Raw genomic sequence first — 22844 nt, forward strand, 5'->3', positions numbered from 1 at the left:
TCCTGATCCTGGCTATTACTAATAAAGCTACTCAGAACATGTTTGAGCAAATGTCCTTGTTGTGTACTTAAGCATCTTTTGGATATATGCCTAGTAGTGGTATAGCTGAATCTTGAGGAAGCACTATTCCTAATTTTCTGAGAAAGTGCCAGATTGATTTCCAAAGTGGTTCACAACCAAAAACATATGTTAGTATTTTGAAGAAAAATATTTTCAAAACAATTTTTAACTAAAGTGGAAGTAAATTAAGGTTTATGGTGACTAGTGCCAGGCATGGGAAACACCTCTTTCAGTCAGTGGTCAGGCGAGTCCACAAGGCTCTCAAACAATTGAGACTACTGCTGCGGCCCATCTCTGCCTCTCAGAAGGTAAGACCCTACTGCTAAAAACACTACACACTTTGGACAGTCAAGCTGGAAGAATAAAGATCCAACCGACTTGAAAGCCTCTTCTCTGAGGATAGCTCTTATAGCACCTCTGCAAGCTTTCAAAGGAGAGTGGTAATTCAAAGTCCTATATAGCTATAAAGCCTGTGAACCACACTAATGACCAGCAGGACAACATACACAATAAGCACATTTGTAGCTTGGCACTTATAGCCACCTACTTAGACCTACGGGCCACTTAACTGACATGACTTCCTGCCTGGTACTAAACCTAATAAGTAACTGTGGCTAGTAATGCCAGGGGTCCTAGATGAGAGCCTACTCTTGACAAGGTCTTAACCTAGTAGAATTCCCAAATTCATTCTAAATACCTACCCTCATGCTCACACACAAGCGAAGCTTATGGTGTAAATGCAGTACTCATGAAGTTCTCAAAAAAAATAATAAATATTTTAAAAAGGAAAGTAAATTTGGTAGAAAAATCTTAAATGCTAATGTGCTAATTAAAGAAGGATTAGTGACATGAACAATAGAAAGGAACAGTGTAGTACTTGATGTTTTGAATACCTATTGTAACACAAATTAGCTGGGAAAACTGAGGGATGGTGAAGGATAAAGCACACAGAACCCTTTATATCCTGGCCTATGGTCATGTCCTTCCTACCAATCTCCTGCCTTCTATTCCTCTAGCACATGAGATTTGTTTCTACCTCAGAGCCTTTGGTACATGCTCTTTCCCAAACCCATGTATACTAGCTCTGTTACCAACCTTCATATCTCAGTCTTTGAAGACATGCTCATACAATCGTCCCTAAATAGCCCATTCAAGAATGTTTCTTCCAAATGTTTTATTTCCTCCTAGAAATGATCACTGCTTAAAACACCGTCCCTGTGCCTCCTATCTGAAAGTGCACTCTACATCCCTGGTAACTTCATCTGGCTGGTATCTTGGTCGCTGCAGTGCCAGCTTTACTCTTGGTCTCATTAGAGAACACACTGTCACGTGTTTTTTGAGGACTCCAACATGCTGCCTGACCTCCTGTGTCAGCTAGTCATGACTAGTCAACTCAACTACACATGTATGAAATTAACTAAAACCAAAACGCTGGGTACACCTGTGAGGAATTTTTCTTGCTTGAATCATTTGAAGTGGGAAGACCTCATCCTAAATCTGGATCTTTTGAGATGGGAGGACCTTTAAACCTGGGCCATAGCTTCCTATGGTAACCAATATAAACGACACGGAAGAAGGAAGATTTGGCTTTCTGCCCCCCTCTCTCTCTCGTGATTAATTTATGGCACATGCTGAAGACCAGCTGAGATATCCAGCCTTGTGGACTGATACATACAAGATTCTTGTATTTTCCTAACTTGTGAGCCACTCTAACAAATTCTATACACACATCCTATCAGTTCTGTTTCTCTGGAGAATCTTGACTAGTACATCTCCTCTGAAATCTTGGTAGATGCTTCTGTCACCCTTGTAATTCCTGTATCCTGTGTGTGTGTGTGTGTGTGTGTGTGTGTTTAAAAACAACAAAACAGCATAACATGGCTGCCAAGGTTTGCTACCAGCACAAGCTGTCCCTGGGCCACCCAGCCACAGCAGCTTCCTAGTGCCTTGCCAACCGAGCTTGGACAGTGATGGTGAGTACTGCCCCGAGGGCCCTTCTGAACGTCCTGGAAAGCCTTTGAGACAAACTTCATTTGCGGCTTTGCTGACTTCTTAGAGTCTTCCTGGACTGCTGGCTTTCTAATCAGTGCTAACCTTTCCAGTCACCATGCCATTCTAGATCAAAACATTAAATATACAGCTCTTTGGTTTTTTGTTTGTTTGGTTCTTTGTTTTTTTTGTCAGAGGGCTAATATCCAGAATATATAAAGAACTTAAGTTAAACACCAACAAAGCAAATAATCCAATTTAAAACTGGGGTACAGACCTAAACAGAGAATTCTCAACAGAGGAATATCGAATGGCAGAAAACACTTAAAGAAATGTTCAACATCCTTAGTCATCAGGGAAATGCAAATCAAAACAACCCTGAGATTTCACCTCACACCCATCAGAATAGCTATGATCAAAAACTCAAGTGACAACACATGCTGGAGAAGTTGTGAAGAATGGGGAACCCTCCTCCATTGCTGGTGGGAATGTAAACTTGTACAACCACTTTGGAAATCAATCTGGCGCTTTCTTAGACAATTAGAACTAGTGTTTCCTCAAGATCCAGCTATACCACTCCTAGGCACATATTCAAAAGATGCTCAAGTATACAACAAGGACATTTGCTCAACCATGTCTATAGCAGCTTTACTCATAATAGCCAGAATCTAGAAATAACCTAGATGTCCCTCAATGGAGGAATGGATACAGAAATTGTGGCACATTTACACAATGGAATACTACTCAGCAATTAAAAACAAGGAAATCATGAAATTTGCAGGCAAATGGCAGAATCTAGAAATGATCATCTGAGTAAGGTATCCCAGAAGCAGAAAGACACACATGATATATACTCACTTATAAGTGGATATTGGACATGCAATATAGGATGAACAAGCTTTATACTTCTCATTTGATCCTTCCATACTTTCCATTTAGCATACATACTCCCAACTTTTTTTTAATGATACAGAACTTGCTTCAAAAAATTTTAGTAAATAGTTCTTTCTAGAAATTCTCTTCTATTAATGAAAGTATCTGGCTCATATGTAAATTTGCCGAACTTTCTTTCTATTGGTGATAGCTCTTACTTTTCCTTCTTCATGTCCTTTAAGGCTTTTATTTGATCTGCATATAGAAGAACCACAGCTGCTGAAGATGATAGTATTTCCTGTGTTCCTGTCAAACAAGAACCAGTAGTAACCTGGGCTGCAGCTAAGTCACCATGGGCTTATGGAATTGGTTCTCTTTCCCTAACAAGTCTTAGAGCTCTTTCTGTAATCCAGTACCAACTCCCTTCACCACAGCTCAGTCAGCAAAAGTCCTCATAAGACTCAGTGTGTAGGCGAATGAGCTCTGTCTGAGGATCACATACTCCAACCTGTCAGTTCAGTCCACAGTAGGTCATGCAAAGTTCTCATGGTTTTCCCAGTGCTCTACATGATGCCCTACCTATGGCAAGTTGCTCTATTGTCCACCTGCAATTTCAGTTAATCAGGCCAGAATCATCAGTTATTTCTTGTCCAGGAATGGGTAGTCTTTCTATTGATCTTAACTCATGTAAGTTTTTCCGTGACACAATTCTTCAAAATATTTAAAGAAAAAAAAAAAAAAAAGCAGGTTTTTTTAAATTGTAGGTTTCCCCCTTTCTGGCTACAGTGAAATGGTCTATTCTCCATATGTCAGCCTTTGGAGAAAAGGTACACCCTGTGCCTTCTTACCCATTAGCTTCAAACCCAAACATCACTGTCTCTGAAAACTCCACAAACCCACAAACAAAGGTGTTCAATGGTTTCACTTTATTGTCATTACTTATATATTCATTTGTTTCCTCAATATCAATTTAAAAACATTTACGATAGCTGAGAAAAGAAGAAAGGAAGGCAGGCAGGCAGAAATCAATACCCCAAATACACATGTTTATGAAAACAAAATATTATTTGCTGACTTTTAAATATGTTATACTCTAAATACCACATACCTTAGCCATACATTCATAAATTGCTTTTCCACTTTAAAAGAGCTCAAGCAAAATAAGAATCACATGATAAAAATCATGTGTTTTAATAAAGCTTACAGATTAAAAACTTTTTAAATTTCCATTGAAATATGTATCCTTAAAAATAAAAGTATCAAGTAATACCAGCTAATACAGGAGGCCCCAGTGCACTATCGTATTTTACAAGAGAACCTCTCAGCTCGCTAACTTTAGCACATTCTTCAAACACCAGAATTAAACAACAGTCCCGCAATATACTCCGTTATATTTTTACATGACCCTATGTTATGCCACTTATAAAGGTAGTTATTTATACTTCTAATGTAAAGGTATGGGTGCTGAATTGTCAGAAAATGTTCTAAACCAAGTTCCACTATTCTGTTAAGAAAAACAAAAATTGCAGTCCATGCACAATCCAGAGCAGTAGTCTACAGTAAGGGTCTCTCGCACAGTGCAAGAATGGAATACTCCGTTCAAAAGTATTTGTTCTGGAGAACTGACTTAGAGGCATAAAACTAGGGGCCATAAAAGATATGACTGCCACAAATAACTCAGTTACCCTTAAGAGTAAGACTTGAAAAGCTGGGAGGTTCTTCTGTTTCTTTAAAGGCAAGCAGAAATAGGGGCTGGAGACAGCTCAGTGGTTATGACTGAAAATGGCTCTCTTCTGCATCCCTTCCCTTCCTTTGTGCCAATAATCCTCTGAAGTATAGTTCCTGCCAGAGTGCCTGCTCTTCTAAGTGGACTTCCTGCCATGTGCTTGCTCTACTTCTGTGTTAGTATACCCCTTGATCAAGAGTACAGCTCTGCCTTACAGTGGGAGTAAAAACACAAAACAAAAAACATTCCAGTGGTCTTGCAGAGAACCAGAGTTCAGTTCCCAGAACCCAAAAAAGATGACTCAGAACTGCCTGTAACAGACACTCTCTTCTGGCCCCTGTAGGAATCCATACAAAAGTGGCAGGCATGCAGGTAGGTGGACAGGCAGGCATACACACACACACACACACACACACACACACATACACACACACAAATAAACATTTTTTAAAGGAAAGAAAATCAGGTATAATGTTTAAGAATCTAATGAAGGGAAGAAAAGGCCAACTAAAATAACATCTTATTAAAAGCATAAATAACCTTAAAACGCTGAAACAATCAATAAAACAAGTATCTGTTCCCCAAAAGCAAAATAGGAATTTTCAGTAAATCACTTTAAATATGTGAGGTTGTACCTACAGTTATGCCACCTACAGGTGCCACCTGACCAGATGATATGAAGAGTTAACTGCTAAGGACATTCACATCACAGCACAGATTAATCTACAAGAACCTTAAATGCATAGGTATAAATTAGGATGGTGAACTGTAGTTTTATCTTACACAGAAAACATTTAAATGGAAGCTAATGACAGCTGGTGAAATGTGAGTCTGCGATTTAGTCACTCACAACCCATCAACACGAAGCAATGGAACTGCAAGAACACTTTTATTATACAGACTTATATAATTTGTCTATCTGGAACAATCTGAAAATAAGACTTCTGTTTTTTTTTTTTTTTTTTCTTCTTCTTCTTCTTCTTCTTCTTCTTCTTCTTGTTACCTTAGCAATCAAGTGTAGTTAGGTGGAAAAAGTGAGTTACAAAAAATCATGCTGGTTTTGTAACTATTGACCTTTCAAGTATGTTGTTTCTTGAGTTATGAAATAAGCTAATGAAAATAAGATGCATTTACTGACTACAAAACTTCCTTAATATGCATACCTAATTTTACTTACTGAAGGTAGAAGACTGACGTCAGTACAAAAAGAAAAATTAACCAGTAAAAGGGCAAAGATCAGACAGGAGTCCTTCCTTAAGGATTGTTATTTCATAGTTCCCATGGAGATGAACACAGAAAAGCATGAGAAGTGTGATGCTACAGAGCCGCTGGCCACCCACATCAGACTGGCAAGCACTGAGATAAAAATAAATACTTTAAGTTTTATAAGGTGACTGGGTCACTGCAAAGAGCACACTCAGCCTGCTTCCGGTTTCCTGTCTTGAAGTTTTAAGATCTAGACGATCTCTCAAGATGGAACATATTTAAAATAAAAAATAAAATGAAGACTTATCTTTGTTCAACACATATTGAAAAGATAATATATTATTTTAACTAAAGTATATAAATTTATTATATATCAAATTAAGTACTGATCATAGATGGGCTTCTTTTTATTAACTTATAAACAAGTGAGATATAAATGAGTATGTTTTCTTAGAATTTCCTACTAATTCCTTTTCCTCTGTGAATATAAAAATATAAATTCCTTCTGAGAAAAAATAATCAGTAACCATACTGACAATTTCAAAAATTACAGGCAGGGTGAATTTACCAGAATTAAGGAAATAAATTTCATAAAGACCAAAGTTATTTTAAAAAGTAAATGCAATAATTTAACATTAAAATGGAAGGAGTGAAACCACAAAAAATGTAGTACTTTGATTATGTGAAACAAAGAGCCATAAAATTAACTTGAAATCAAAATTCTTGATGGGAGAAGGGGAAGACTAGAACAGCCCACAAGTCCCTCACAGAACCTGTGGTTCTCTGAACTCAACTCTGAAGAGGAGACATCTTTGACATCGTCTCACCCACCCACTGCTGGGAAAAGACTAGGAAATTTCGTGAACTCAGACTAAAGAGAGTGTTTTCTACCTCAAAATTAGTTTTAAAAGAACTTAAAACATAGCAGATAAAATTACGTACACCTGTATAAAAAAACAATAAACAATAGGACAAATAGTTGATATATATTTGTCTCAGAATAGCACAGAGAATGAAGAAGTGGAAGAGGTATCAGTTGGGACTTTGGCAGGAAGTTGGTAAAATGTAGGAGCTAAACAATAATTACACTTTTTAACCTACATTATGCCCATGTCTCGAGTTTTTCATTAATACTTTTAAATTATTGAATCATAGTATCCTGGGCTCACAGTTTATTACAAATCAATGACGTTTTATGTGCTTCAGTAAAACACTCCCTCATCTGTGAAGATGCCATCAACCATCTGTGAAAATGAGCCAACAGGAAAACAACTGCTGGTATAGCAAGTCATCCGGAGTCACTGTCTCAACTCACTCCTCTTGAAGATAACATTTAAGAGGCTCACAGAGGAAGGCTGAATGCTGCTTGAAAGATAACCAGACTTTATCAAGACTAAACCCAAAACACTGTTTAAATTCAAGGCAAAACTTTTTTTCTTTCTTTTTTAAATAATGGCAACACCAAAATGCTATAAAGCTATTCACTTACCTTGACCAAGATGTGAAGGTTTCTGAGAAAGTATGTGGCCACTGCCATCTAAAACATACTGGGTGCTAAAGTCATCAGCAGCTGTCCTTGTTGTGACTATCACCTGGAAACAACAAACCAAAAAGAAGTATGGCAATCTAACAGATCAATCCCCCTCTCCTTCCTTTCTTTATCCCTCTTAGACATGGAATCTTGCTATGTGCTTCGTGATAATCTCAAACTCCTGATCTTTATGGCTCCTATGAGTCCAGGGATCATGGGAATGTATCACTGCAACTCACTAAAATTATCATTTAGCTGTGGCAATGAAGATAATTTCCCCAAAGGCAGCATGGTAAGCCATGCCTACAACTCTAGCATTTAGGAGTCTAAGGCAGGAGAATTGCTGTGAGTTCCAGATCATGTTGGGCTACAGAGGAGAAAGAGAGAGAGAGAAAGAAAGGAGAGACAGAGAGAGAGGAGAGAAAAGAGAGATAGAGATAAAGTGAGAGAAGAAAGAAAGAGAGGCAAAAAGAAAGACAGGCAGGAAGAAAAAAGGAAGGAAGGAAGGATGGAAGGAAGGAAGGAAAGAAGGAAGGAAGACAGAAGAGAGAGAAAGAGAGAGAAAGAAAGGGAGAAAGATCACATTCACTTAATATTAGAAAAGACATTACTTGATAATTTCTTTTTTAAAGACTTGTTTTATTTTAATTAAGAGTGTGTGTATATGTGTGTATGATTACTTTTATGTACAGATGCCTGAGGAGGCCAGAAGCTTCAGAAGCCTGGAGCTAAAGTTACAGTACATTGTGAATCTTGATGTGGTTGCTGGAAACTGAACTCAGGCTCTCTGGAAGAGCGCACACCATCTTAATTATTTACTTAATCAATTACTTTGAATACTTCTCTGGTATTTTTTTTTTTTTTGGAGTTACACTTTGAAACAACAGAGCAGCCTGTCATTTTTTTGTGTTCTAAATGAACTAATATTTGAGCATTTTAATTAAAACAAAACCCAGTGTACCTCAATGGCTATTTGTATTATATGCTTTACAAATGTAAAAGCAAATACGTTAATTGCACCAAGGGAACTTGCTTTTTAATAATTTCCATAAATTTATGGATAAATAATCAGGTAGTAATCATCTTCTTCCCCTAATATATTTTCTATAAAGCACTTCTGAATTTCAAGTTTATGGTTTCAAATAGCAAAATTTGAAATATATACATAATATTTAATATTTAAACTCAAGTTTAAAACAATGTTTAAGTGTAAATTTTTCATTAATTAAAAAAGCCAGATTAAACATTTAAACATAGGAGAGGACTTCATTAAACACCAAAATATTTCATTATGATGTCTGCTGTTGACAAAGACTTAAGAATCCAATACTTTTTTGAACTACCCAAACTCTGTGCATCAACCTGTGGTACTGGGAGGAAACACAGCCTTGATGGAAAAGAAAAAAAAAAAGAAAAAAAAAAGACAAAAAAACAATAGTGTAGAGTGAGGATACTTCCAGGGAAAACAAAAGGACTGAGAGAGGGTCGCCTGTGATAACCAAATCAGGAGTTATCTTTCTTGACTCTCCTTGGACTCAGCACAAGTTGGACTCTACAGAAATCCAGCTATAGTGCTGGGATTTCTCTAGGGCCAGTTAGGGTCCACATTTGATGGCTCTATTATCTTTCCTCAATAGCTCTGTTGGTGGTATAGTGCTCTGTGGAACACATGAGCTCCATGTGTGGGTACCGTGCTATCATCACCACCACTGCCTCCCTCTCTCTTTACATATATGTGCATGTATACACATAGGTACACATCATAGATATGTACACATCATAGATGGGGGGGAGGAGATTTTTTTCCAGTTTCAAGAACTATTAGAGACTACTAGGTTTTTTGAAACGGTTGTCCAACTTTTACTAGGGGTAGTGAGTCAAGCTGCTATTTGTGTAATAACTGTTCAAATATAGTAAAGGAAAAAAATAATAGCTGTGTGCTTCTATGAATTTCAACTGTTGTACATTGCTCAAAAGTCACCTTATAGGTTGATGATGCATAACTTTAATCTTGATCTTCCCTACCACAACCCAAGCCTAAAATAGCCAATGCATTATTGGTTCTGTTTACCCAAAACAAATAAAACAGTAAGTGGTAGAGGTTTTTTTCATTGTTTTATTATTTCACAAATGCCCCTTTAAAAGTAATTCTACATTTAAACAACCGCTTCTTCAAAATGCCAAGGTCAACTGAATTCTATTTCTATTTTCCAAAGAGCTAGCCACCTGATCTAATGTTGGTGTCACTAAGCAAAGGCAACGCTGGGACTCAGAGTTCCAGCACTAACTGTGCCAGTGGCTTCTAGATGGTCTTGAATAAATGACTGCACTGTTGTGTCTAAGGGAGGGTGATGATAAGAAGATGCTAATACTTTATAAGGTTACACTGGATTTTGCTTTAATGACTTCAAAGCCATTTTCTATGACACTAATTTGTCATGCTTTAAATGTGTTAGGGAATGGTATAGATGTAGAAGCTCAAGTGCAAAGAAAGGAAGCAGGATTTTAGTGCTGAAAATGTGAACATTTATGTTACACCCAAAAAAAAAAAAAAAAAAGCCCATTATAGTTTCCAAAAATAAAATTTCATTCATGTCATTTTTAGGGCACTATGAAAATATATGCATATGGGCAACACTCAGAGTAAGACAGTGAGGAAAACACATATAATCATGTTTTACAAATTCATGAAATACAGTGTGTTCTTCAGAGGAAGGAATTGTATTTCAAGTGTTCATTTCATCATGTGATCCCATGTCCCGGGCAGGAAATCTCTTCTTGGACAGGCATAGGTTCAAAATGCATTAGCTATGCAGCAGGCACATATGCCCTACACTAAGTCATGATCAGGAGTATCTGATAATACACACACAATCACTGATGATTCTCACTAGATGATACTGAGCAACTGTAGAAGAGAGTCCAGTGATACCAGGATTTTAAGATAACACCTTTTAGAACTCTTCAGAGACCTTGAGGATTATGTTAGCTCTCCATTATTAAGAGTGGGCTAACTGTAAAATTAAAGTTACAAAAAAGCATTTAACCCTATGTAAGAAGTTTCCCCACAGGAGTTAGATGAAGCGTAAACAAAATTACTTAGGCTACATCCTGGCAATCACTGCACAGCTTTTTCTTGACACAAAATCCTTTAAGGCAATGGTGGTAAACTTGAGTTTTTCTTGTGAGGTAGAGCTGGCTTTCAGTTCATTTTTATGGGTTTGAGATTTGAACCCAGAATCTAGAAAAGGTTTTAGCAAGTGTTCCACCACAGAGTTTCATCACCAGCCAGAGCCTGGGTTTTAGATGAATAAATATTCTAGCACAGAAACATGAGTCTGGAGACTAAGACAGGTTTTTATGACTGAGGGGAATGAAGACCCTCTGCCTCAATGACTAAAATTCCCTTTCTTTCTTCAGGTTGGACATGTCTGCCTGCCTACGTAAAGACATACACTAATGAATGTCCTCTGACTTCCACACTTGCAGAAACCTTGATGTGGGGAGGCCAGCAACAGAAGAGCTGGCTGTAATGAGACTTCATTTAGGAAGCAGGACATTCCAGCTGCTCCAAAAATCCCCAACACCACACTGAAATTATACCATCATGGCTTTAGATGACAAGAAGCACCTGACACTGAAGAAAGTTGTTTTTATTTGCTTGCCATCAGTCTGAGAGTGGAGGCTTCTTCTTGTCCTTTTACAGCCCTCCCAGCTTCTCAGTCTCCCCCTCTCAGCATGGGGAATTAATAAAACTACAGGTCCTATGTTATCTCCCTACCAAATGACATGCAACAAATGAGACTGCTTAGAGTAATGCCAACCCCAGTGTCACAACTCTAAAAGTACTGCATGAGTGAACTAACAAATATAAGGACAATGGCTAGCAGTATAAAAGAACAAGGCAAAAATAACGAACTTCATTCTGTGAATGAAGACATTTGGTGAAAATTAGGAAGGATTTGCCTATGAATGGCTACAAAGTTTCAGAAAAGATTCCCTATCATGAGGAATGTAGATAAAATCAAATGCCTATAAAGAGTGAAAGCAACTGATTTCATCACTGATTACTGTTTTGTTTTGTTTTGTTTTTTACATTGCTGCATATTGTTTTGTTTTACATTGGAGTCCAAAGCGGAACAATCTTGTAGCTGCACACCATATAACCTTTAACCATGTAAACTGTATGAGGCTGTGACCAGTGTGGCAAGGTATACTGTGCTACAGTAAACCCTGGTATTTGATAAGTAGAATAAATACACTGAAAAGTAGCAACAGTAAATTCACTAGAAGCAACTGATTATAATTCATAAGCTTGTGGACTTACATAAGTGAATGTGCTATATTTCCATATAGCCACAAGTGAAGACCTACTTGCATCAGCACCACAACCCCAGAGTAAGGCATGCATTACAACTATAACACTAAGTTACAAAAGGGCTTCATCTCCATTACAATGAGTGATCACTATAAGTTGTTTTGAGATTGGGCTAAGAAAACTTGGCATTTAACTCCGTAAGAGCCCATTTTCCTCATCAGTAATATGAGGAGATGGAGCTACAGAAGCTTAGCCATGAAGCAGACTTTGAGACAGAGATTAATGAACAGGATTTGAATGTGACATAGTCTGGTGAGCACTGTCCTGAGCCGGGGTTGGACCTAACCAGCCTTCATCAACCAGTCACTGAGTGTTGACTGCTTGTTCCGTATGATGTGGATAATACTGATCTCTTCAGGTGAGGCGAAGGATGCTCAGCTGTGAGCGGTTAGGAACCAGCACTCTCAGTAGCACGCATCTTAAAGCAGGGACTGTGTGCAGTGCACTAAGGTCTACAACTGCGCGAGGTTTCGGTCAAACCAAACCCAGTCAACACATCTAAAACCTCTGTGACAAAATGCTCCATGCTGCAAGGTTTGATATGCATCAAGTTTAGAACAGGCAGAATGGGTCTGCACCAATACCAAGTCAGAAAACAGTTAACTTTGAGGAATGTAACCAAAATATAGAAACTTCTGGAGAATAGAAAATGCCTTCATTTTGATCAGGAGTATATACAAGAGTTAACTGTTTTCTGTGTGCACACAAGTATAAATACACATATACGCATGTGAGTTCCTAATAGATTTATAAAGAGGATGTCATATTTTTAAGATAAACTAACACAGCACTGCAACATGTAAATTATAACTTTAAAATTTCAAAGCATTTAAAGTTTTCTACCAAAAATTCTTTGGTAATTTTGATAAGTAAAATTATTTCAGTTATTTGTATTTGAGCCCTTTTGAATATCAAAAATGAAAGATAAAATGATAAATGTGGGTGGCAAGTGAATTTAACTAATCTACAAAAAAGAAAAGAAAACAACAAGCAAGCAAGATAGTAGCAAGTAGACAAGCAAACTGGTCATCTACTGTCAGAAGTCAGTGAGGAGGCAAGGAAGTCACATTTATCAAGACTAAGTGCAGTGCTGCCACCTAGCAGGCAGAGCTGGTGCGACCTCTCAAAAGGTTGGTCACATTTTCAGAAAACATCAAAATACATTATTTCCTGACAATACTCCCACAATATAAAGTTTAAATTCTGTCTACTAGTTTAAACAACAGCTAAATGATCAAAACTCTGTGTGCTAAAATAGCCAATCAAGGCTCAAACCACAGCAGGAGTACTGGGAAGCTCAGAGGTCTCTACTGGATTTTAAGAACATGCTTTGTATACTAGTTCCAAGGCTGTAGGTTGCTACATTCATTCTCCAGAAGAAAGACAGGCAATTGCCAGTTGTACCCTCCATTTACTCTTTGCCACGGTCTATTCGGAGTCTCAAGTGACTCTAAATAAAGGAATGCTGAGTAAAGGAGAGGACGATGTACATGACGCGCTAGGTATGGGTACACGCAGGAGTCCAAGAGTTCAAGGGCACACACAAGGGTTTCCTCCAAGAGTTCAAGGGCACACACGAGGGTTTCCTCCAAGAGTTCAAGGGCACACACAAGGGTTTCCTCCAAGAGTTCAAGGGTACACACGAGGGTTTCCTCCAAGAGTTCAAGGGTACACACGAGGGTTTCCTCCAAGAGTTCAAGGGTACACACGAGGGTTTCCTCCAAGAGTTCAAAGGCACACACGAGGGTTTCCTCCAAGAGTTCAAGGGTACACACGAGGGTTTCCTCCTCAAGTGAGCTCTGCACATCTGCAGTCCAGCAAGAGAAGAAGACTACTCCTCTTTGTTTTAACAGCAAAAATTCCCACTGAAGCTTCATCACTTCTGCAATGTTTTTCTAGTCTACTAAAGTCAACACTTTACAGAGCTCCAAAGCCAAAGTGCAAGTGAATCCTCAGTTAAGTACACACATACACACACACGCACACACACCCACACACTACAGACTACAGTGAATCTGGAGACTACAACACTGCTGATAGCAGGCTACTAAACAGACATCCAATGACCAGAGAGGAAATGGCAATATCTCATGTTCATTCCACCTTTCCTAAACACTAGGAATAAATGTGTTACTTTCTGGCACTTGACCACTCTTCCCTAAAGATATGGCCATGGGCAAATTTTAAATAATTAAAGAGACCCTCAATTACTCTGTCACCCTTACCAGCACAGTCAGCTTCAAACACTAACAGGACCCCACACCTACACAGTAACAGTTTAAAAGAGAAAGTTAGTCAAGTGATAGAATCCAAAACAACTGAGATACATAGAAACAGAGACTGAGGTTACAAGCAGTAACGAGATCTGAACAGTGGCGGTGTGAGACAACTGAGCGTGCCAGGCACTGAGGTCGGGGTCAGATGACTGAAGCTGCGGCTTCCACTCCATCCCTAGGCATCTCTGCAACAGGACAAGTCAGTTCACAGCTGTAGAACTCAGTCTCATCACCTGTGTTTACCAAAGCGGTTTTCCACAGTGCATCCAACAGCTTTCATGATCAAGCAGGTACAGGAAACTATACATACGAAAGACTACTTTAGATTTATAATCTATTTTAAGATAGATAAAGGCTCTAAAATGTGCTACAGTTAAATGTTGAACTTTTAAATACAACCTTTCCAAGCTAATGGTCTGTTAAACAACCTCCTCTAACAAACAATAATATCATAAAACACACATTTCCTATTTCTCAAAATCGTAAAGATAGAATTTATCATATATGATAGTTAGGTGTACTTCACCAAAGGTTCTAATGGCAAGGACCTAAACAGGTCTTTGAACACCTATAATCAGAACAACTCTTTTCATGGTAGCCAGAAGGTGGCAGCAAGGCTAGAATCCAATAGCAAATGAACGGATAAATAAAATGTATATATTGTCATACATTTCACTATGTTGCCCAGGACAGCCCAAAACCTGGTGCTGATAAACATTCTCCCTCGCACTAGAATTATAGGCATGCCAAGACACCTGGCTCATCAAATTCTTTAAGTGTTACAACATAACAGGTACAAACCTTGAAGGCATTATATAAAGTGAAATAAGCCAGACACAAAAGGTCTGTTTCTGTTTTTATAAGGTACCTGCAACGCTGATTTTTAGAGATAAAAAGAAGAACAGCAGCTGACAGACATGGGACTGGAAAAGAAGGAAGGGGGGCTTTATTTAATGAGTATTAGATTGTAACTTGGGAAGATGAAAACAACCCAGAAATGAATAATGTTGATAAATGTACAACAATGTGAATGTACCATGGAAATATAGTTAAAAATGGTAGATTTCACATTAAATGTATTTTATCATAAGTTAAAAAAAATTACAGCTACTGACAGTGAATTGGTTTTCTCTTAATTTTAAAATTTAGTCATTATGAAATTAATAAAACAGTCAATATGAATTTCCTTACCTCTGCAACACTACATATTGACCCCAAGGCTTCACCGCGAAAACCATAGGTGGTCAGATTTTCAAGGTCTTCATGACTGCTTATCTTTGAGGTGTAGTATTTCACCGCCATCACAGGTACATCAACAGCCTTGATGCCCTCGCCGTTGTCCCGTACTTCAATTTTATCAAATCCATAGTTCTCCTTCAAAAGAACATTAAACTGCAATCACATTGAGAACAAATTAAACACTCTAGTTATTTAACAACTTTTACGGAAAGACAACACTATGCGAACAATAGTTTCAATTCTTTAGCTCTGCTAACTGCTAGGTATGGTACAATGAGCAAGGTGCCCACTTTCTCTGGATCTTGACTCAAGTATAACACAAGGAGGTCAATCTAATCTCTGAGGGCTCTATTAACATTTTCACTATCATAGGTATTTGAGGTAATTTATATTTCAAATTAAATTAAAAATTCTGACATAGCTTTTATGTATATTATCCCCCAAATGGAATAAAATAAAACAGTGTCACCAGCAAAACCACACCTGCTCTCACAAGAATCCAGCAACCACCCTTATTTAGCCTAACTTTTAACAAGTCCTCCCTTTTGCCTTTATAAAAAATATTGAAGTATTTACTACATGATAATTTTTATATTTCATTATAAATATCATCAAACAGAAAATTTTTGAGAAAATATATCTAACTTAAAACTTTCTTTTAAATTTGAAAATTAAAAAAACAACCCCCCATTGCTTAATTCTATTCTAGAAAGCTGCACAAGAGAAGCCAAATTCCTATAATTACCCTGCTTTGTATGAATACTGTATTTTAAATAATGTCACCAACCTCACTCCAAAATGCTCTGCAAACATCACCACAGGTGAAGCTAAAAAGGTAAAAATCTTCTGGGAATTGTACTAGTACTGTATTTTATAATGATATGACACTTTAATAACCTAAAATCATCTAATACTTTGCTGGTATTTTTAAAATAAACTATGCATACAAAGCATTATCAGAAGATACCTAAGATCTTAGTCCACATATACCTCTCAATTAAAATTATGCTGACATTCTGGGAACAGCATGTCTGCTTCACCTCATTAAAAAACAACAGACAAAAACAGAAGCTTGAGAAATGTAAACTTTGCAAAACAAATAACTTTGGAAATCTAAATAAAATAAAAAGCCAAAAATTCCAATGAATATTTAAAGCAATATCAACATATGTCTGGAAACAGGATAAAACAGGCCTAAGGGCATCTATCAGACACAGTTAAGGAGTTTACTTACAAAGTGGTCTATGCCAAGAGTCACAGTATTAATTTATTTCACTAAGAATGTGTCTACTGGCTTGTTAACATTATTTTAAAAAACAATTTTTCTTTCGGAGACACTTAAGAACAAGATACACATTTCAAGAGATAAATGAAACAGAAAAGAGGCAGAAATTCCCAGTGAAGGATGAGATACACGTTTGTCTCCCTGGGAGTCGTAGATGGTCTGTCAGATCTAAGGATGTTCTCTATCGTCACCTGAGCTCTAATCAGGCTAGTTATATGAAGTGCGTAAGAAAAATAATCACTCTTTTTGTTTGTTTGTTTAGATTTTATAATTGCCTTATTCACCTTGGGTCCGGCAGATATTTCTTTCTTATTTCTTTCTCACTATTCACCTCTCAGACCCCATCCAATGCCATCCGCCTTAATCCTCTTCAGTTGGAGCACCGTTCATCCATAATCCCATGGTACTTGCTTTTATTCTTTATCTGGGCCTTTCCATACCATCATTGGAATCCTTTCTCCAGTTCCATGTGGTTCCTCCAGGGTAACCAATCCTGGCATCCTCCTTCCTCCTTTCAATAAACTGTTTTTCATATCATAGCATATTATGTAGAGCACTGGCTCTCCCTAATGTTGCTACCCTTTAATATAGTTCCTCATGTTGTGGTGACCCCAACCATAAAATTATTTTGCTACTGTTATGAATTACACAGCAGCAACCTGCTATGTAGGTACATGCTCAAGCTTTACTTATTATCTGAAACTTTAGGAGTTTAGTAACTACCAAACAAAGCCCCCAAATTAACCAGATGTACCCAAAACATGCTAAGAACCATTAACATAGATGAGAAAGAGTAAGTCAGGAACACTAGCTTCCAATCACACATCCACTACTAGCTAAGAGATTGGGGGAAGTTTTGGGAACACTGATTCTCTGGAAAATGGTAGTCAATATAATTTTCATAAGAAGTGTTTGGGTAGTCTAACCTTGATAATAAGCAAAAGTTAGATCCTTTTATTACCGAGTATGCCTCTCAGAATTATGATTTCACAGTGCTAGCAATAACACAAGTATCTGATAATTAGATTTTTTAACATCATATTCTTCAATACAAACTTACACTCCTAGTATACAGTAGATAACAAACAGGTAGGGAGAACACAAAAATATAGGGTATTAACTCTATGAGCTTGAAGTTTAAAATAGGGGAGAAAAAACATTCAAACTCACTGCAGTATGTCACAAGCACAGTTGGATGCTTCCTAAACTTTTTCCACCCATAAATACTGTAATATGTGTAGTTTTATCATTTTTTAAAGGTGAATACATATTTGCACACTGATGAGACAGATGGAGGTGCTTGCTTATTTTTACATAATTAATCCTTGGTGGAAGATTTGCTATTTTAGAACACAGAACATCTTCAAAGATTTCAGGTTCGATCGGCTGATTCTACAGTTGTCAATGCTCATAATACTTTGTCTATGTATGTGTACAAAGTACATTTGGGGCCTGTGATGGTCTGAATGAGAATGGCTCCATTGGATCATATGTGGTTCCTAGTTGGTGGATCTCTGTAGCGAAGTGCTAGGTGTGGCCTTGTTAGAGGAGATGTATCTGCTGGGGTGGGCTACAGGTCCAGTGTCTCTCTCTGCTTCCAACTTGTGCATCCAGATGGAGCTCTCAGCTACTTCTCCAGCACCAAGCTTGCCTGCCTGCCATCATGTTCCCTGCCAGGACTCAGTTCTGAAAATGTAAGCAAGCTCCCAACTAAATTCTTTCAAGATCATCTATGTCATTTTGTTGCTTCACAGCAATAGAAAAGTGACTAAGACCTAAGTTGGTACCAGGGATTGGGATATTGCTGTGACAGACCTGACCATGCTGCTTTTTGGAGAAATATGGAAAACTTTGGCACTTTGGACAGAAAAGCTCTTGAATGCTTAAAGTGAGGCTTAATGGGCCACCATAGTACAATCTTGGAAGACAGTAATACTGAAAGCAATGTGGATTATAGAGGCCCAGTTCCAGATTTCAGAGGGGAATAATATTAGCAACTAGGCTAGAGACTATTCTTGTGATAATTTTGGCAAAGAAAATGGCTGCTTTTTGCCCTAGTCCTAAGAATCTGCCTGAGGCTAAGCTGAAGAGTTTTGGCTTAATGTCCTTGGTAGAGGAGATTTCAAACAGTTTCGGATGACTCTGTTGTGTAGTGATTAGTATCCACTGATACACAGATCTTCAATGTAAAAGAGCAAACAGGCAAAAAGAAATATAAACACATTTTGAGCACCAAAGAATGTAATGTCATATTGGAGCCTTGGTTTGTGCTAAAAGTCATAAGAGGTGGAGAGTAAAGGGCGTGGGGTCCTCAGGGCAAGACCCCACCCAGCTAATCCTGCAGGTTGTGGAAAGAAAAGGCCTAGGAATTGAAGGAAATATCATACAACAAAGAAAGGCACCAACAAATCAAACCTCATGGAATGTAATTCAAAAAGCAGGAGTAAAGGGCCATGAAATCTTTCTCCTTGGTTAAGAAAAACTGAGACCAGGTGTGTGACAGGGAGTGTGTCCCTGCATGGAGGCCCAGGAAGGGCTTGAATAAGCTGTTAAAGGGAAGCCTGGACTGTGCTGGCGAGTGAAGATGTGGATGTCAGAAGTCTGTGATGTCCTGGTGAGGTGTGCAGGCATGTCCTGACTTTGCAGTGCATGTGCTACACGTTCAGAAGCTGGGGTTTCAGTCACATGAACAACTAAGAACAAACACTAAAAGAGAACAGACTTTGGGTGACAGACTCCTATCTAGCTATGCTTTCTTTTGTAATTTCCTTTAGTGTTACTAAAATCTTACTTTAAATTACAATTTATTCTTCAAAATGTGTTCCAAAATGTCCAGTGTCTGGGAAGGAAAAGAAACCAACATCCTACCAGGAAAATCTGTCAGGCCCACTTTGCTCTCAAAGCACTTGCTTCAACAGAACACGTACCAGTCTCACATCGATGCTGGTAGCTCCAGCGTCCAAGGAGTTCTCAACAAGCTCTTTCACAACACTGGCCACAGAGGCGATAGTCTGAGAACTGCACAGGAGGCGAACTGTCGCCGCAGGCAACTGCTTCATTTCAGCTCAGTACCTAGAAAAGAATCAAGAGGTGTAAATACAAGAGTTATTCAACATTCCTAGCTCACAGAGCAGACAATAACAAGAGATAACACCATAAGAGCTCACCTGTGTTGAGCCACTGTGAAGGCAAGGCTTGAATGCAAGCTCACATTGTAGGGGGGAACTAATTTCTTACTAATATTCTTAGAAACAGGTACTATTACCATCTCCATTTTGCTAGATTCCTAGGGCATGTAAGTGGAAACTCATTCATTCCGTATTAAAACACAGAGTCAAGACTTTGATACAGGAGTTCTGAAACATGGAATTAGTTACAACTCACAGTGCAAAATGACCCAACAGCCCAAAACAAAACAGGAGGGACAGACAGTCAGGTAAGATGGTCGACTGGAAGCTCGCCATTTGACTTCTGGTGAAGTACAAGCACTAGAACAAGAAAAAACAGACCAGACATGGAAGGAGCTGGAAAGAGAGAAGAGGAAAAAAGAAAGTAGTGAAAAAAAAAAAACATATTCAGTTTGAATATCAACAACAAAATAATAAAATAATTACAAAATGTTTAAGTGATTAAAATATAGACAAAACAGACTTTATTTACAAACAGAGAAAGAGAAGAGCTTTGGGAATTCACTCACGTAATGACAGAACAGCAGAGGAAAAGATGAGCAACACTAAACAGTATTCTGAGGTGAGCCAGAGAAAGGAGAGAGGAAAGAGGGAAAGAGACACACAGAGAGAGGAACATGCCTGCAAGAGTTCAGATCCATTATGCACAGTAGGTCCTTACAGTACTGTTTAAATAGATCATCAAAATTTAAATAACCAACAAAGAAACCTGATAGTTAAACTATACACTTATCTAATGGACTTTGTGGTTCATGGTCACACACAAAATACTCTATTCAACAGATACTGGGTACATATTCTCAGCAATACATGAAACCTTATCTAAAACAGACCACAAACTGAGATCAAATAATTTGTTGCCTTATCAGACAATAATGAAAGAAAATGAGAAATTAACAGCAACTGAAACTAAAGAAGCTATAAGGTTCTCAAAAACTGAATGATGCATTCTAGAATGACCAGAAATCAGAAAGGAAATTTTTAAATTTTCTAGAATCAAATGAAAACAAGTTACTAGAACCTTTGGGATAGAACTAGAACAATTTTCAAAAGAAAGTTTAGAGCTCTGAGTTTTTACAGTGAAAGAGCAGAGCGCTCTCAAGTAACTAGCAGAGGGTACACCTCAAAGTCTTAAAGAAACCACAACAAGCCAACCCAGAGGTAGTGGAAAGCACATGTTACAGATCAGAACAACATCGATAATCGAGGGTAAGAGAGTAATGCACAAAGTCTATCAAAGAATTGTCAGTCTAAAAAAATAAGCAAGACTGACAGAGCCCTGCAAAGAGAAGATTCTAATTAATAAAGTTAGAAATGAAAAGGTCATGTGACAAAACAGTCCAATGAAATAAAGAGGATCATTAGGATACCTTGAAAACTGATGACACAAATTGAATAAATTGTAATAAATGATAATAATTAAAAATTTTAAAAAAAGAAAGCTGATTGTGGTGGTTTGAATAAGAATGTCCCTATAGTCATAAGCATTTGAATACTTCCTGAATAGGTGATTTCAAAATTACTCTAACCCTCATCTAACGTTGATGTAAATTATAGTCTTTGTGATTGCCCTTTAAAATGCCTTATTCTGCCGGGTGCAGTGGCACACACCTGCTCAAGGAGGCAAAGGCAGGCAGATCTCTGTGATTTGAAGACCAGCCTGATCTACAAAGTGAGTCCAGGACAGCCAAGGCTACACAAAAAACCAAAAAAAAAAAAAAAAAAAAAAAAAAAAAAAAGCCTTATCCCTGAGCTTGGGCACTAAGAGTTTTCAGCCCACCCTGATCTGGCCATTGATAAAAAAGGACTAAAATTCTTTTAACTGCTTTAAACAGAGTGGCTGTCAATAACAATCTCACGTAGATCATTTCACCAGCGCATGGGTGCTGGTGCTGGTAACTGAACCCTGGTCTTCTGGAAGAACTGCAAGTACTCTTAACCTCTGAGCCACCTCTCCAGTCCAAGGAAAAAGGTCTTATGGGAAGAAGAAGGTAACGTCATAAAAGCAGAAGGAGCACTAACTAATGGAGGGAGGAAAAGAACCAAAAAACAAGCAAGACTTGGGAGTAGGGGAGGGAGAAAAATTAGAACAAACACTGCACTTGTATGAACAAAAATAATAAAACCCATTATTTTCATGTCAACTTAACAACTAAATAAGACAGAAAGTTCATAATAGCCTAAGTGGGAGAAAACTACCATTTTTCCTATTTCTCTCTCCAAGGGTTCTGAGTATATCATGTACAGTTCCGATTTCTTTTCTACTAAACTCTAACTGCCTGCTGGAACTACCAGCTCAAACTCAAGGTATTCCAAGCAAATTAACCATGCAGTCAAACCTCAATGGAATGAGTTCCTGTTTCTCACAGATTCTTCTGTCTTTCACACTTAGCCCTCCCTTATGAAATCCAGCATGCTAGATAATGTGCTGAGTTCTTACATGCATTGCTTTTAATCTTTAAGTACGAAAATGAGACATTATGCAAACATTCATGATCTTATCACCACTTAAGATGTGTAAAATAAATGTAAGCATTCTCAAGATCAAGAAGTTGCTTAAGTTGACCTTCCCTCCATTCTGTCCCACAAAAAAAAGGGGGGGGGTGCAAAAAAACAGGAATAAGGAAGGTTCTTATACATGATTTCCTGACAATATATCACAAAATACAGTCAGAAACACAAGGTTACTCAGAGGCCACTACAACTTGACACAAAAGTACCTCAGGGATGTCTGCTTGACAACTGCTCAACCTCAGGCTGATGCCACTGTCCTCACCAGTCAGCACAGCCTAGGCTCCTTTTTACCAAGATCTGATAAACTCCTCATCTCATGTGTCTTTACAAACTTCTCTTGCCCTCAACTCTACAAACATGTATAATAATCTCTGAAGAATTTTTTTTTTGGGATAAAAAAGTGGAATAAAAACAGAATGACTGAGTGACTAGCCATGATTATTTCTCAAAAGTTAAAAATCCTTATGTTAAATGTCCTGGTCCAAACTCATTATATCAGATTACTGCATCATTGATTGCAGTGGAATCTTGAAGACAAACTAGTTTTAAAGGCTTCTTAAAAATCACCAGTGAGCTGTA

General features: G+C 37.9%; 1 protein-coding gene across 3 annotated transcripts in view; it reads right to left on the reverse strand.

Moving 5' to 3' along the window:
* The window catches only part of Pms1 (PMS1 homolog 1, mismatch repair system component), a 100043-nt gene that overhangs the window by 72511 nt on the left and 4688 nt on the right, over positions 1–22844 (reverse strand). For all 3 annotated transcript variants that reach the window (XM_055617140.1, XM_055617142.1, XM_055617141.1), the window contains 3 exons: positions 19491–19635; positions 15231–15413; positions 7344–7446 (listed from right to left, as the gene is read on the reverse strand). In XM_055617140.1, the coding sequence (XP_055473115.1) occupies positions 7344–7446; positions 15231–15413; positions 19491–19622 (418 nt within the window). In that variant the 5' untranslated portion in view covers positions 19623–19635. The remainder of the gene's footprint in view (positions 1–7343; positions 7447–15230; positions 15414–19490; positions 19636–22844) is intronic.

This window comes from Psammomys obesus, unplaced genomic scaffold, assembly GCF_907164565.1.
Source record: "Psammomys obesus unplaced genomic scaffold, mPsaObe1.curated_primary_1811, whole genome shotgun sequence".
NCBI lineage: Eukaryota > Metazoa > Chordata > Mammalia > Rodentia > Muridae > Psammomys > Psammomys obesus.